The 17,701-nt window shown below is 48.6% G+C and overlaps 1 protein-coding gene across 2 annotated transcripts in view; it reads left to right on the top strand.

Annotated features, from left to right (window-relative positions):
• Window positions 1-4,878, top strand: part of CMTM8 (CKLF like MARVEL transmembrane domain containing 8) — a 67,098-nt gene extending 62,220 nt beyond the window's left edge. For both annotated transcript variants that reach the window (XM_066584487.1, XM_066584486.1), the window contains 2 exons: window positions 102-221; window positions 4,491-4,878. In XM_066584487.1, the coding sequence (XP_066440584.1) occupies window positions 102-221; window positions 4,491-4,568 (198 nt within the window). In that variant the 3' untranslated portion in view covers window positions 4,569-4,878. The remainder of the gene's footprint in view (window positions 1-101; window positions 222-4,490) is intronic.
• The last annotated feature ends 12,823 nt before the right edge of the window (window positions 4,879-17,701 follow it).

Genomic DNA, 17,701 nt, shown 5'->3' with positions numbered 1-17,701 from the left:
CACTTCGCGTTCCTTTTTAAAATGCCATTTTGATGTATTTTATATAAAAATGTATGTAATGCAGTCACAACTCATCCACTCTTTTTTTCTTCTAATCGCAGGGCCTGTGCTTTAATTTAAGTGCATTTGTTTTTTACCTCATTGCTGCTCTAGCAGATGCAACGTCAATACCCACAGAACATTACAGTCCTCATAACTACAGTAGTTGGACGGCTTCTGCGGTGAGTAACGGCACCAAGATTTGGATGCAAATAACTAAGACTTAAAAGTATTGTGTTCAAACCCGGCTTGGGCTACATTTACTTGGGCGAGCGCAATACTGGGCTGAGAAACTTGGCCCGATATCACACTTGCCAGCGTGCGTTTTTCACACCGATATGAGGCGCTTTTAATTAAAAAACAACTCGCATCACTTCTGTGAAATTGCGATCCTCAGGGGTGTGTTTCATGCGCATCAGAGCATGGCAAGTGCCATCCATTGTGTTTTAAGAGCCCGTGTGGCGGTAATGACCAAAGATAGAGCATTAGAGATGAGCGAACGTACTCGGTAAAGCACTACTCGTCCGAGTAATGTGCTTTATCCGAGTATCTCCCCGCTCGTCCTGAAAGATTCGGGGAGCGCCGCGGAGCGGAGAGCTGCAGGGGAGAGCGGGGAGGAACGGAGGGGAGATCTCTCTCTCCTTCTCTCCCGCCTGCTCTGCCCCGCTCCCCGCTGCGACTCACCTGTCAGCAGCAGAGCGCCCCGAATCTTTCAGGACGAGCAGGGAGGTACTCGGATAAAGCACATTACTCGGACGAGTAGTGCTTTACCGAGTACATTCGCTCATCTCTATAGAGCATGTTTTTTATCTTCGCAGGAAGAAATCGCTCATGTGAATCAGTCCATTCAAAAGAATGGAGTTCATATTCGTGAGAGTTTTGTGTGTCTCGCAACGCACAAAACCCACACAAGATTCTCGCAGTGTGAATAAGCCCTTTGGCAGCCACAAGGAAGTGCAGATCTACTGGGGTATGGCTGGCCAAACACATTAGATAGCCGTCAGCCAAAAGTGCATTCGGTCAACAGCTATCACTCAAGACCCCTCCATAAGCATGCATGCTCGCCAAAGCGTGCATGTGTCCTGAATGGGGAGAGGGGAGTAAGGCACTGCCAGACCCTTATTGGACAATATAGTGTTTTAGTACCAATCTTGCTCTGTTTAGTTGCAGCCTGTAGTCTGTTGACTAGGTAGAAAAATGTAAATATGTTGCAGACGTATTATTCAAATATTCCCGTTAGCACGTTAGGAACATCCCAATAACAACTGTAGTAAGGAATCACTGAAATCCGGGGTCAATATTCACTGCAATTCCACACAACAATGACTATAGTGGGGATCTAAAAATCCTCCGGGTACCACATTCCAAAAATATACTGATAGGCGATTATAGATTGTGAGCCCCAATGGGAGCAGAGCCCAATGTAAAGGACAACACTGGTCAACAAATCAAAAAAATGTTTCTGTATTTGGTTTGGAAACATGTTGATCCAACTAATTTTGGGGTGCTGAATTCAGTGAAAGAATCAGATTCTCTGCCACGTCACATTTCTGAGATACATAGCACTATTAGCCTGGGTTCTCACACTCCGGATTACCGGCGGAAATTTCGCGGTTTGGCTGTAACGAAAAACCGCGAGATTTCCGCCGGGAGAAGTGCTGCTTCAAAACCCGCGGCTAGCCCGGCCGCTCTCTCTTCCGCTGCGGCCAGCGCTCCCATAGATGACAGCGTGGCCGCAGCGGAGGAAGAAAAAGAATCAGCATGCTGCGGCCGGCTAATTCACGCCGCAGTGCCTGCTTCTGCCGGCTTTGCTGTGGCGGATTTGCCGTCCCGTGTGGACGAGATTTCTGAGAAATCTCGTCCACATGGCTGGCCAATCCCGGGATTAGCGGCCACAGGCGGATTTGCCGCGGGGAAATTCCGGACGGAATTTCAGCGGCAAATCCGCCCTGTGTGAACCTAGCCTTACATGGACAATAATACAGTATTGACAAGTATTGTCTGGTTTTAAATACAAGAAAAAAATAACACTCAGAACTCAATAATGTTTTTCTGGTAATGCATTTGTGAATGAAACTCCCAAAATACAGAGATTCTGAGGTCAGAATGAAGAGAAGTGCTTCATGCAGATTACAACAAACACTAAACAGCAGTACAGATAGGCTCATGTCTGTAATCTTCCTGCTCAACTGCATTGTTCTGCCATCTAGTGACCATATTTAGAACTTCATCCACTGTGTATTACCGTATTTTCCGGACTATAAGGCGCACATAAAATGCTGAGAATTTCTCAGAAATAGAAAGTGCGCCTTATAATCCGGTGCGCCTTATATATGAACCCGACAGTCCAGGTGCTCCCCGACTTGCGAACAGGTTCCGTTCCGGGAGCCCGTTCGCAAGTCAAACAAGTAGTAGTATGGAGCGGGATCGCGGGTGGATCCTGCTCCATACAACGTCGGGTGCCGGCTGTTCTTACAGCGGGCACCCGGCGGCAGCAGTTCCGACGAGCCGCGCCGCTTGTCAGAACTGTTAACACTTTAAATACCACTCTGACAGCGGTATTTAAAGTGTTAACAGTCCTAACGAGCGGCGCGGCTCATCAGAACTGCTGCCGCCGGGTGCCCGCTGTAAGCACAGCCGGCAACCGATGTTCAGGGGGCCCGTACAGCGTCCCACGATGAGATCGTGGGACGCTGTGTGGTTGCTAGGCGGCCGGGGACCTCCTGAAAGGCCCCAGGGCTGTCTATGCAGAGTGCCCATCTAGCGCACGACTTGCTAGGCGCTCTGCATAGACAGCCCTAGGGCCTTTCAGAAGGCCCCTGGCTGCCTAGCAACCGCGATCTGACCGGACAGGCTTCTATCAGGCTTGATAGAAGCCTCTCCGGCCCCTGCACAGCACTAATGTGCTGCGCCTTATAATCCGGTGCGCCTTATATATGAAGCAAGATTGCTTATAAGGCGCTCATAGAAGGTGCGCCTTATAATCCGGTGCGCCTTATAGTCCGGAAAATACGGTACATTCAAATAAAAAGTTTAGCTTAGTCACTGATTTAATTTTATAGAAATAATTCACCAGAAAATGAGCACAAACTCAAAAACCTTTTTGAAAAAAATAGAAAAAAAATCTAAATTGCATAAAAACCTTACGTGATGCATCATTTCTAAAGGTAAATAAGGATTCTACAAACAAAAATCCATAAGAATTGATATATCGCACACCAGATGCAAAAAATGCTGTTGAGCAGATTAATTTGTGCGCAGCACTGCGGAATATGTTTGCGCTATATATAAATGCATAAATAAATACATTTGCGACAAGCTCAGATTTCCATGCAGATTTTTTCCGCTACATGGGTAAATTCACACACATCCGAATTACTATCGCATATGAGCCAAAATTGCACAACAATGTAATTAACCTCTGTTAACTTGCAGCGGAGTAAATCCACAGTGGAAGATAGGTATGCTACAGATTTTGCAATCTGCAGCATGCTCTATTTGTTGCAGAAATGTTGCGGCTTTTCATCACGGAGTTCACTCCGCAATGCAATTAATGAATTATACGGTGAAAATCCACATGGCACTCCACATATGGATTCTGGTGGGGATTTACTCTGTGATCATACCATGTAAGGGGAACAATGATCAGCTGACGAATGAGCAGAGTCCTTTTTCGGACACAAAACCCCATAAACCAATTTCAAAGCCTTCGAAAAAACTTGAGTCTGTGCTAGCCGTAGCATCAGCAGCCATACATGTACTGTCTATGGACTTGGTGTCCGTACGGTTTGGAGCATTTGTCACTAAAGAAATGTCAAGTTTGACACAAAATTAATGTAACAAAGAAAAATGTTATTTGGAAAATAATTTTCAAGAAAGCACTAAGGCTGGGTTCACACAGGGCAGATTTGCCGCGGCTTCGCCGCGCGGCATTTGGCCGCGGCAACTCCGCTCGCGGCCGCTAATTTCGGGATTAGCCAGCCATGTGGACGAGATTTCTGAGAAATCTCGTCCACACGGGACGGCCAATCGGCTGCGGTAAGTCCGACTAAAACTGTGGCTGCGGCTTCAGAAGATGCAGCATGTCTATTTACCTTTCCTTTTTTGTTTATTTTGGTCACGGCCACGCTCTCCTCTATGGGAGCGCCGGCCGCAACGGAAAAGAAAGCGGCCGGGGCGGTTCTCCCGGCGGAAATCTCGCGGTTTTTGCTGCGGCCAAACCTCGAGATTTCCGACGGGAATCCGCCCTGTGTGAACCCAGCCTTATGAATCCGGTAACATCTACATACATTAAAGACGTAACCATTGGGAATTTGAAACCATTGGCAAAAACGCACGTCTAAAGCCGCCCTTAATTGGAACTGGGCAGCTCTGATATTAGTGTGTGTATATAGCATGGATACATGTTTTATTAAAAGACTGACAGTTCTTCTTTTTTTTTATCTCCACAGTTTTTTGCATTCTTGGTCACATTGTGTTATGGCGCGAGCACGTTTTTCAGTTATCAGTCATGGAGGACAAGGAGTTAATATAAAGGCTTTTTCACAGACTGTCAAATCCTACATATTGCAGAAAGCCGAATGGGTGCAACCTGCACTTTAAAATCATTTCAGCTGGGTAATATTTAGTGTTTTAGATTTACAGTGTAGTTATTAATATACAGAGGATGGAAGCGGAGGGCATAAATATCCGCAATACCTATTCCCTAAGCCCACAGACTGCTGGTAGGATGGATGTGTGTTTTAAGTTCTGTACTTTATCACCTAATGTGAAAAATTACTTCGCCCAAAGTATATATTGTGCCACAAAAGGCTGTAATAAAAGAACTGGGAAAAATGATATGCTGCCACTTGTATTTTTGATGTAAATGTACTCATTACATATTATGCATTTCAGTTTTATTACTCCGCATGGCGCGGACTGTTCCACTTACTAAAGAACTTGGGGAGGGAAAACATAAAATATTTCCTTTACAGTAAAGAAAAGGCGAATATTTCTTCAGATGTGCCTCAGTTCTGATCATTACAAAGTCAACATAATTAAGTCGATATGATGAAGAATGGTGTAATCAGTAATATTTGTTCAAAGTATAGGTAAAGGTGAAGTCCCCTGGTGCAAGCACCGAGTCATGACTGACTTCTAGGGGTGTTTTTGTGGGGTGGTTTGCCATTGCCTTCCTTGGGTACACCGACCTCGGAAGGATGAGTCAACCTTAAGCCGGCTATCTGAACCATGCGGGGATTGAACCCACAACCTTCAGCTCGTGAGCGAGAGCTTAGGACTGCCTTTCCTGCTGCCTTAAAGGGGTTGTCCCGAGAAAGCAAGTGGGGTTATGCACTTCTGTATGGCCATATTAATGCACTTTGTAATATACATCGTGCATTAAATATGAGCCATACAGAAGTTATTCACTCACCTTCCCTGCGCTGGCGTCCCCGTCTCCATGGTGCTGTCTAATTTCAGCGTCTAATCTCCCGATTAGACGCGCTTGCGCAGAAGGGTCTTCTCCCTTCTCTTGGGTCTCGGCACGAGCGGCGTTCTGGCTCCGCCCCCTTCTACGCGTCATCGCGTAGCTCCGTCCCGTCACGTGTGCCGATTCCAGCCAATCAGGAGGCTGGAATCGGCAATGGACCGCACAGAGCCCACGGTGCACCATGGGAGAAGACCCGCGGTGCATCGTGGGTGAAGATCCCGTTGGCCATCTTGGTAAGGTAAGTAAGAAGTCGCCACAGAGCGGGGATTCGGGTAAGTACTAAACTTTTTTTTTTAACCCACTTGTGTTTGTCTCGCGCCGAATGGGGGGGCCTATTGAAAAAAAAAAAAGGCGTTTCGGCGCGGGACAACCCCTTTAACACTATGCGTCACTCATCAATGTATAGAATGGTGCAGTAACATAGTATGTAAGGTGAAAAAAGACACCTGTCCATCCAGTTCAGATTATTACTAGAGATGAGCGAGTATACTCGCTAAAGGCAATTGCCTTTAGCGAGTACCTGCCCGCTCGAGACTGAAGGTTCGGGTGCCAGCAGTGGGCAGGGAGCTGCGGGGGAGAGCGGGGAGGAACGGAGGGGGGAATCTCTCTCTCCCCCTCTCCCCGCCGCTGACAGCCGCTACTCACCGCTCCCCCGCACCGACACCTGAACCTTCAGTCTCGAGCAGGCAGGTACTCGCTAAAGGCAATGCTCGCTCAAGTAATTGCCTTTAGCGGGTATACTCGCTCATCTCTAATTATTGCCGCTCAATGTTGATCCAGAGAAAGGCAAAAAAAACAAAGGTAGAAGCCCATTTAATGGTTAAAAAAATCCTTCCCAACTCCAATCTGGCAATCAGAATAATCCCTGAACCACCAAACGTTATAAATAGAGATAAGCGAGCACCCAAATGCTCGAGTCCGCGTTATTCGAGTCGAGCTTTTCGTAAAATTCGAGAGCTCTACTCGAGTAACGAACCCCATTAACTACAATGGGAGACTCGAGCATTTTTGTTTGTGCGGTGCCGAGCTTTTTTTTTCCCTCTAGGTTCGTTGCGGTGGGGAGGGTGTCCAAAACAGGCACGTCACAGCGGGGAGGAGCTAAAAACTGGGGCGGGGTTGAACACAGCTTGATGCTCATTCGAGTAACGAGCACCATCGAGTACGCTAATACTCGAACGAGCATCAAGCTTAGCAGAGTATGTTCGCTCAACTCTAGTTATAAAGCAATCAGTGACTATACCATATAACATTATAACTCTTAAGAAAGGTGTCCAGGCCCCTCTTGTACTCTTATCAAGTTCACCATCACCACGTCCTCAGGCACAGAGTTCCATAGTCTCACTGCTCTTACAGTAAAGAATCCCCTTCTATGTCGATGTAGAAACCTTCTTTCCTCTAGATGTAGAGGCGCCCCCTTGTTACTGTCACAGTCCTGGGTCTAAACAGATGATGGGAGAGATCTCTGTATTGTCCCCCGATATATTTATACATTGTTATTAGAGCACCCTCTTGTTACAGTCACAGTCCTGGGTATAAATAGATGATGGAGAGATCTCTCTATTGTCCCCTGATATATTTATACATAGTTATTACAGCGCCTCCTTGTTACAGTCCTGGGTATAAATAGATGATGGAGAGATCTCTCTATTGTCCCCTGATATATTTATACATAGTTATTCGGTCACCCCTCAGACGTCTTTTCTTCTGTTCAAAAGCCGGGCAGCTGAGCAGAAAGCGGACGGACCCCACTAGAGTCAATGGGGTCCACCTGGCGCTGTTCAGTTCTGTCCAGACACAGAGCTGTTGGTGAGGGCATCCCCCTATCATGCTTTTCGAATGGAGCAGAAAAGTGGAATCCCCTATCCTGGGTGCTTAATTATACATGTATAGCTTCTATAAGCTACGCATTTTGTATATAGTGATATACCAGGTTAAACCAGCATGGTCTATATCACTATATACAGAATGTACAGCTTATAGCACCTGTACATACGTAATTATATACAGGAGATATCCAGGTTACACCAGCATGCACCATATCACTATACACAGAAGATATACATCCCCCTGCATATAATGATATGGAGCATGCTGGTATAACCTAGATATCTCCTGTATATAATTATATGTACAGCTAGCATAACTTATACCAGCTAGACATACAAGATTACATGCGGTACATAGCTGGTTGTACCGCATGGTCTGTGAAATCCATTTTCCTCTTCACCATCAGTGCACTGCTAGCCGGGCCCCTCACAACTGCAGTCTCTGAGAGGAAGGGAGAGCCGCGCAATCGGGGAGTCTGCAGCCTGTAATTGGCTGCCTGCTCCCCAGGTAACAGTCCCTCCCCTCCCTAAGCATCACCCGGAGCGGGCCCGCAGTGGTGAAACGGTATATAGAGGGGGCCCGCAGTGGTGAAACGGTATATAGAGGGGACCTGCAGGCCCCTCTTCGCTAAGGGGCCCAGGTCACAGTTTCGACCACTAGCAGTGCACTGGTGATAAAGGTCAACTGTATTTGCAGTGTACAGTAGAGGAATACGTCAGGACTTACCTACTCTAATGTATGGTATAGTCTATGCAGACAAGAGGATTGCACAACTGCCACTAGAGGGAGTAAGCTGCATATGGATTTACAGTTTATTGCTCTCATTGACTTCTACGCACTACATACATGTATATGTGTTGCGCTGTCCCTAGTGGTGGCTGCAGGCAGACACGTTTATCATTGTATTCTATGTGACGGTAAGCTGGCAGTATTAGGTTACAATCACATTTATGGTTTAGCTTTCAGCCATAATTTAATCTCTCGGCAAACTGCGTTATTTGTTCAATTCTGAAAAAAAAAGAAACCAAATGGAATAAAAGCGAACACAGCTTTCTGTTTTTTTGAAAACCCATTAAAATCAATGGGGAAAAAACAGAACAGTTTATTTTAGTTTTAATTCCTTCTCACAATAGACGGAATTATGACTGAAAGGCAAAACGCAGATTTGAATGTATCCTTATGCATTTTACCAGAAACCTGCGTATTGTCATGTTTTTCACGCGTATGGCTGTGCATAAACAGTGTATTTTCCGCACACTGCCGTACACTGGCTTCCTGGTTTCCTTTTTTTTTTTTTACTTTTCTCATGTTTCCTAACAATATGTATTAAAAAAGATGAGCGATCACCTTGCACTGCCAGCGGGGGTGTTCCCGCTTGTCTTCTGCATCCAGCTGTTCTCTGCTCGGAGCGTCCGGCTGCTATACAGCCGAGCGCTCCGTGTCAGGTGTGCTGAACAGAGGTGGACCGCTCTGTTCTTCATACCCAGCCTGTTATCAGGGAGCCTTATCCCTGATAAGGCTCATCGCTGTCTTTCAGCACGCTGAAAGACGACGATGAGTAACGGGAGAACGAAAACTGCACGATGTCAGCGCAGTTACACACAACGATTATCGCTGAGAAGACGGCTTTTGAGCGAATTTTGAGCGGTAATCGTTGTCTAAATGGGCCTTTAGGCTGCTTCACACAGGCATAAGCGCATTTACGTCAGGTATTTGCATGATGGGTGTTGTGTTTTTCTGCGCTCCTCTGCATGATTTGCTGTATTTTTTTTATGCGCAAGTCGTGCGTATTTGTGCAAAAAAGCACGCAAACATTCTGCTGCCTCCTGCAGAATAATTCCATCCGTGTGAGGGGGCCCTGAGCAGGTTTAGGAGTTTGGGTAGAAAACGGGGAGCACTGGCCAATCTGTGCAGCTATTGCCTTGGTTGGACTCGTAGCTATCGCTCCAGGGGTGCAAGGTTAAGTCACAGGGCCACTTCACCGCACAATGTAGAATGAGATCAGAGGTGTTCCTCCAGACACAGCGCAATTAGCCATTATGCAGAAAATTCCACACCAAAATCTACAAGTCCGATGTAATTTGTTATTCAGTCCTATAGAGACACCTAGCAGAAAATATGTGAAAAAAACTTTAACAGAGCATGCTTTAAAAAAAGAAAAAGAAGAAGCCCTACTAACCCAAGAGTTAATGAAAAATGACACAAAACATGCTGTTTGTACCGTGTTTCATACTTCAATATTGGATTGGACAGCGTTTCTCGGCCCGATATCACGGTCGCTCGTGTGAATGTAGCCTTAGTGGTTGACATCGTAATATTAATGGAGTCTAATATTACCCAATGTAGGTGGTATGGAACGCCCAGCTCACACATTGAGAGCGCCAGGAGTCAGACCTAAGTGAGAATGGAAAAAAAGGGGATTGAGTCTGTGTGGGCACAGCTGCAGAGACATGCAGCCGACCCAACTGACTTTATCCAGTGAGGGCCCTTTAACACGGGATGGAATTACACCGCAGAATGCATCCAAATCTGCCGATACGGAATTCCACACCAAAATCTGCAGGTTTAACTGAGGATTTGGTGCAGAATTGCAGGCAGGTTTTAAGCCATTTTTCAATTCTGCATCAAAATCTGCAGATAGCCTGCTGAATTTACCGTGGCTTGCGGTGCGTCGCGCGGTCTATTCTGCCCCGTGTGAAAGGTCCCTGTCACACAATTTTCCAATCAAGTGACTTCCTAAATCGCATTTGAAAAAGTATCTGACGCCTAGAACAGAAAATTTAGGATGCAAGTTTCTGTGAAAGATATTGGAGAATACTCAACAAGCTGTCCAGTCCGTGGATCACTAGATACTGGGGGTCCAGTCAGTCACCAGATGGGCAGAGTGGGCATCATGCAAGTAGCCACTGTCTATTTCAATGAGAGTGCCAGAAACTGTTGGGCGCTTGAACTTTGCAATCTCCGACGCTCTCATTGAAATGAATGCAGTGGTGATGCGCTTGCACAAGCTCCACTCTGTTCATTTAGGGACCAACCGGAGCCTATTCTCTGGATCTGTGAGGGTCCCAGCAGTTGGACCCCCACTGATCAGCTAGTTATCCTGTGAATAGAGGATAACATAACACCTGCAAAATTCCTTTAACACCCAGATTTTGGTATGGATTTTGACATAACTTTTTTGAAAGGTCTCCAGGATAATGCCTCGCTCACATGGCAAAGAGGTAATCGTACGCACATTTCAAGGAGAATCTGCGACAGAAATCTATACAGTTGCTGCCCGCACAGATTTTCTTTTGGCTCCCTCCTTTTATTTCTAAATACAATATTAGTTTTTAGTTCGGTACTTTATGAAAATAAACATGATTTTTTGTGGGCTGACCCCTTCAACTCCAAACTTAGACACTTTTTATTTCTTGTGAGGGATATGAAACGCACCCCTACAGCCAACATGTAGTTCACACCATGGTCTAAGCAACTTTCTAAGAGTTGTATCAGAACTAGAGATGAGCGAACGTACTAGTCCGAGCTTGATGCTCGGGCGAATATTAGGGTGTTCGGGATGCTCGTTACTCTTAACGAGCACCACGCGGTGTTCGGGTTACTTTCACTTTCATCTCTGAGACGTTAGCGCGCTTTTCTGGCCAATTGAAAGACAGGGAAGGCATTACAACTTCCCCCTGCGACGTTCAAGCCCTATACCACCCCCCTGCTGTGAGTGGCTGGGGAGAGCAGATGTCACCCGAGTATAAAAGTCGGCCCCTCCCGCGGCTCGCCTCAGATGCGTTGTGAGTTAGCTGAGGGAAAGTGCTGTTGTGTTCGAGCTGCTGTAGGGAGAGTGTTAGGAGTGAGTGTAGGCTTCAAGAACCCCAACGGTCCTTCTTAGGGCCACATCTATCCATGTGCAGTACTGTGGAGGCTGCTGTTAGCAGTGTTGCACAATTTTTTTTTTTTCAAAATCGGCCGTGCAGAGCATTGCTCCCTGCAGTAATACTACAGGGACAGAAGTGGTGGTTAGGCAGGGAGAGTGTTAGGAGTGAGTGTAGGCTTCAAGAACCCCAACGGTCCTTTTTAGGGCCACATTTAACCGTGTGCAGTACTGTGCAGGCTGGTGTTAGCAGTGTTGCATTTTTTTTTTTTTTCAAAATCGGCTGTGCAGAGCATTGCGCCCTGCAGTAATACTACAGGGACAGAATTGTGTAGGCAGGGCCAGAAGACATATATTATTGATTAAATATAGTCAGTGGGCCTTTTCTTTAAAAAAAAGGGAAAAATTCTATTTGGCCTGCCTCTGACAGTCCTCAGCGTTCTGGGTACGTGTGTGGTGGGTGGAGAACGTAAAGAAATCATACGCAGCCAGCTACGTTTAACAGCAGGCTTGCGCCAATTTATTTCCTGCCTGGGAAAAATCACCGCTCTGCTGCACTTCATATAACACTGCAGTTCTGTGGAACACATTTCTTATCTGATTGAATATAGTCAGTGGGCCTTTTCTTTAAAAAAAAAGGGAAAAATTCTATTTGGCCTGCCTCTGACAGTCCTCAGCGTTCTGGGTACGTGTGCGGTGGGTGGAGAACGTAAAGAAATCATACGCAGCCAGCTACGTTTAACAGCAGGCTTGCGCCAATTTATTTCCTGCCTGGGAAAAATCACCGCTCTGCTGCACTTCATATAACACTGCAGTTCTGTGGAACACATTTCTTATCTGATTGAATATAGACAGTGGGCCTTTTCTTTAAAAAAAAGGGAAAAATTCTATTTGGCCTGCCTCTGACAGTCCTCAGCGTTCTGGGTACGTGTGTGGTGGGTGGAGAACGTAAAGAAATCATACGCAGCCAGCTACGTTTAACAGCAGGCTTGTGCCAATTTATTTCCTGCCTGGGAAAAATCACCGCTCTGCTGCACTTCATATAACACTGCAGTTCTGTGACACACAGCAGGGCCACAGAACACATTTGTTATTGATTGAATATAGTCAGTGGGCCTTCCCTTTAAAAAAAAGGGAAAAATTCTATTTGGCCTGCAGGCTTGCGCCAATTTATTTCCTGGCTGGGAAATCACTGGTAATACAGCATGCTGAGGGGTAGGGGTAGGCCTAGAGGACGTGGACGCGGCCGAGGACGCGTAGGCCCAAGTGAGGGTGTGGGCACAGGCCGAGCTCCTGATCCAGGTGTATCGCAGCCGACTGCTGCGCGATTAGGAGAGAGGCACGTTTCTGGCGTCCCCACATTCATCGCACAATTAATGGGTCCACGCGGGAGACCTTTATTAGAAAATGAGCAGTGTGAGCAGGTCCTGTCGTGGATGGCAGAAAGTGCTTCGAGCAAGCTATCATCCACCCACAGTTCGGCGCCGTCCAGTGCTGCAAATCCGAATCCTCTGGCTGCTGCTCCTCCTTCCTCCCAGCCTCCTCACTCCACTACAATGACACATGCTCAGGAGCGGGAAGACTCCCAGGAACTGTTCTCGGGCCCCTGCTCAGATTGGGCAGCAGTGGTTCCTCTCCCACCAGAGTTTATCGTCACTGATGCCCAAACCATTGGAAAGTTCCCGGGGTCCGGGGGATGAGGCTGGGGACTTTCGGCAACTGTCTCAAGACCTTTCAGTGGGTGAGGAGGACGATGACGATGAGACACAGTTGTCTTGCAGTGAGGTAGTAGTAAGGGCAGTAAGTCCGAGGGAGGAGCGCACAGAGGATTCGGAGGAAGAGCAGCAGGACGATGAGGTGACTGACCCCACCTGGTGTGCAACGCCTACTCAGGACAGGTCTTCAGAGGGGGAGGCAAGGGCAGCAGCAGGGCAGGTTGCAAGAGGCAGTGCGGTGTCCAGGGGTAGAGGCAGGGCCAGACCGAATAATCCACCAACTGTTTCCCAAAGCGCACCCTCGCGCCATGCCACCCTGCAGAGGCCGAGGTGCTCTAAGGTCTGGCAGTTTTTCACAGAGACGCCTGACGACCGACGAACAGTGGTGTGCAACCTTTGTCGCGCCAAGATCAGCCGGGGAGCCACCACCAACAGCCTCACCACCACCAGCATGCGCAGGCATATGATGGCCAAGCACCCCACAAGGTGGGACGAAGGCCGTTCACCGCCTCCGGTTTGCACCGCTGCCTCTCCCCCTGTGCCCCAACCTGCCACTGAGATCCAACCCCCCTCTCAGGACACTGGCACTACCGTCTCCTGGCCTGCACCCACACCCTCACCTCCGCTGTCCTCGGCCCCATCCACCAATGTCTCGCACCGCACCGTCCAGCCGTCGCTAGCGCAAGTGTTTGAGCGCAAGCGCAAGTACGGTGCCACGCACCCGTACGCTCAAGCGTTAACCGTCCACATAGCCAAATTTATCAGCCTTGAGATGCTGCCGTATAGGGTTGTGGAAACGGAGTCCTTCAAAAGTATCATGGAGGCGGCGGCCCCGCGCTACTCAGTTCCCAGTCGCCACTACTTTTCCCGATGTGCCATCCCAGCCCTGCACGACCACGTCTCCCGCAACATTGTACGCGCCCTCACCAATGCGGTTAGTGGCAAGATCCACTTAACAACGGACACGTGGACAAGAACAGGCGGGCAGGGCCACTACATCTCCCTGACGGCACATTGGGTGAATTTAGTGGAGGCTGGGACAGAGTCAGAGCCTGGGACCGCTCACGTCCTACCCACCCCCAGAATTGCGGGCCCCAGCTCGGTGGTGGTATGTTCGGCGGTGTATGCTTCCTCCACTAAAGCACCCTCCTCCTCCTCCTCCTCAACCTCTGTCTCGCAATCTAGATGTGTCAGCAGCAGCAGGACGTCGCCAGCAGTCGGTGTCGCGCGGCGTGGTAGCACAGCGGTGGGCAAGCGTCAGCAGGCCGTGCTGAAACTACTCAGCTTAGGAGAGAAGAGGCACACGGCCCACGAACTGCTGCGGGGTCTAACAGAGCAGACCGACCGTTGGCTTGCGCCGCTGAGCCTCCAACCGGGCATGGTCGTGTGTGACAACGGCCGTAACCTGGTGGCGGCTCTGCAGCTCGGCAGCCTCACGCACGTGCCATGCCTGGCCCACGTCTTTAATTTGGTGGTTCAGCGCTTTCTGAAAAGCTACCCACGCTTGTCAGACCTGCTCGGAAAGGTGCGCCGGCTCTGCGCACATTTCCGCAAGTCCCACACGGACGCTGCCACCCTACGCACCCTGCAACATCGGTTTAATCTGCCAGTGCACCGACTGCTGTGCGACGTGCCCACATGGTGGAACTCTACGCTTCACATGTTGGCCAGGCTCTATGAGCAGCGTAGAGCTATAGTGGAATACCAACTCCAACATGGGCGGCGCAGTGGGAGTCAGCCTCCTCAATTATTTTCAGAAGAGTGGGCCTGGTTGGCAGACATCTGCCAGGTCCTTGGAAAGTTTGAGGAGTCTACCCAGGTGGTGAGCGGCGATGCTGCAATCATTAGCGTCACCATTCCTCTGCTATGCCTCTTGAGAAGTTCCCTGCAAAGCATAAAGGCAAATGCTTTGCGCTCGGAAACGGAGGCGGGGGAAGACAGTATGTCGCTGGATAGTCAGAGCACCCTCATGTCTATATCTCAGCGCGTTGAGGAGGAGGAGGAGCATGAGGAGGATGAGGAGGAGGGGGAAGACACAGCTTGGCCCACTGCTGACGGTACCCATACTGCTTGCTTGTCATCCTTTCAGCGTGTATGGCCTGAGGAGGAGGAGGCGGAGGAGGATCCTGAAAGTGATCTTTCTAGTGAAGACAGCCATGTGTTGCGTACAGGTACCCTGGCACACATGGCTGACTTCATGTTAGGATGCCTTTCTCGTGACCCTCGTGTTGCACGCATTCTGGCCACTACGGATTACTGGGTGTACACACTGCTCGACCCACGGTATAAGAAGAACCTTTCCACTCTCATTCCCGAAGAGGAAAGGGGTTCGAGAGTGTTGCTATACCACAGGACTACTACATACCACTACAACTACTGGGTGTCGAAGCTGGACATGTGGCCTGAACTCGCGCTGTATGCCCTGGAGGTGCTTGCTTGTCCTGCGGCTAGCGTCTTGTCAGAGAGGGTGTTTAGTGCGGCTGGGTGAATTATCACAGATAAGCGTACCCGCCTGTCAACCGACAGTGCCGACAGGCTTACACTCATCAAGATGAACAAAGCCTGGATTTCCCCAGACTTCTCTTCTCCACCAGCGGACAGCAGCGATACCTAAGCAATACGTAGGCTGCACCCGCGGATGGAAGCATCTTTCTGTATCACCATCCAAAACGGGGACATTTCTGCTTCATCAATCTGTGTATTATATTCATCCTCCTCCTCCTGCTCCTCCTCCTGAAACCTCACGTAATCACGCCGAACGGGCAATTTTTCTTAGGGCCACAAGGCTCACTCATATAATTTTTCCAAACAATTTTTATACGTTTCAATGCTCTTACAAGCGATGAAACTTTAACTTCAACAAATTTTTCGTTAAACTGGGCTGCCTCCAGGCCTAGTTACCACTTAAGCCACATTAACCTAAGCGATTAATGGGTTTCACCTGCCATCTTGGTTGGGCATGGCCAATTTTTTCTAAGGTACATTAGTACTGTTGCTACACCAATGTTTTGGGGCCCTCACCTACAGTGTAATCATTGTAATTTCTATGTTCTTCGCCTGCACTCATGGTACAGAAAGGTGTGTGGGGTTGGCCTACACTTTTGCTACATAAATGTAACTGGGGCCTTGTCTATACTGCAGCTACTGAAATGTGAAAGAGACTGTTATCTCCCTAAACTGCTGCAATGGGAATTGTTACTGGGGCTTGTCTTGAGTGCTACTATTACTGAAATGGAACTAAGACTGCGCTCCTCCTATACTGCTGCTTCGGAATTGTTACTGGGGCTTGTCTTGAGTGCTACTATTACTGAAATGGAACTAAGACTGCGCTCCTCCTATACTGCTGCTTCGGAATTGTTACTGGGGCCTGTCTTGAGTGCTACTATTGCTGAAATGGAACTAAGACTGCGCTCCTCCTATACTGCTGCTTCGGAATTGTTACTGGGGCCTGTCTTGAGTGCTACTATTACTGAAATGGAACTAAGACTGCGCTCCTCCTATACTGCTGCTAGTGATATGTTAGTGGGGCCTGTCCCTAATACTACCGCTGAAATGTTAATAATTCTGGGCTCTGCCTATACCGCAGCTAATGGTATGTCACTGGGGTGTGGAAACAGAGGCTTCACAAAGACATGATGGCGGCGAGGCCATTTCCCACCAACGCTGTTACTGTTAAGGTGCATATAACCACGGACACGTGGAGAGGACACATAGTGCCTCCAAAACATCCCCCTCCTCCTCCAACAATGAAAACATTCTTGGCAAATACCTTTGCATTGGTCCGTCTGGTGGCAGTCCAAGAATTTCACCTTTAACGACACTACAAGAGAGCACCACCACCATCCCCCCGCCACGGCCCACTTAATCATGGCCACATTCCGAAAACCAACTACATAAAACCGTGCTACTAGGTCCGCAGTCACCACCACATTACCACCAACGAGGTTACTGTTAAGGTACATATTACCAGTCTGACTGGGGCATGCAGTGTGGGCCAAAGCCCACCTGTATTGTATCTGACGTTAGCTCTGCTGAGTAGGGCACTGCAATGGGATATATTTATGTACCACCGGTGGGTTCCAGGGAGCCACCCATGCTGTAGGTGCACACGGAGTTTAACCTACATCTGTCCACTTCTAAAGAACCCCAGTCAGACTGGGGCATGCAGTGTGGGCCGAAGCCCACCTGCATTAACCACGACATTACCTCAGCTGTGATGGGCACTGCAATGGGATATATTTATGTACCGCCGGTGGCTTCCTGGCACCCACCCATGCTGTGGGTCCACAGAGAGTTGTAACTGCATGTGTCCACTTCTAAAGAACCCCAGTCAGACTGGGGCATGCAGTGTGGGCCAAAGCCCACCTGCATTAACCACGACATTACCTCAGCTGTGATGGGCAATGCAATGGGATACATTTATGTACAGCGGGTGGGTTCCAGGGAGCCACCCATGCTGTGGGTGCACACGGAATTCCCATTGCGGAGTTGTACCTGCCTGTGACTATTTATAAAAAAACGCGGTCTGACTGGGGCGTGCAGACACCTTGACAGAATGAATAGTGTGTGGCACATAGGTTCCCCATTGCTATGCCCACGTGTGCAGCTCCAGATGGAGGTGGCACAGGATTGGATTTCTCATTGCTTCTGTACAGCATTGTGAACTATCGGCCCGCCCCTTTTATGGGAGGGTTGCTGCCTAGCCGTGCCAACCCTCTGCAGTGTGTGCCTGCTTTTCCTGTGGCAGACGCACTTATAAATAGACATGAGGGTGGTGTGGCA

Source organism: Eleutherodactylus coqui, chromosome 12 (assembly GCF_035609145.1).
Source record: "Eleutherodactylus coqui strain aEleCoq1 chromosome 12, aEleCoq1.hap1, whole genome shotgun sequence".
Lineage (NCBI taxonomy): Eukaryota > Metazoa > Chordata > Amphibia > Anura > Eleutherodactylidae > Eleutherodactylus > Eleutherodactylus coqui.
Note: the sequence above shows the minus strand (reverse complement) of the source record. Positions and strands in the feature narration are given on the sequence as shown.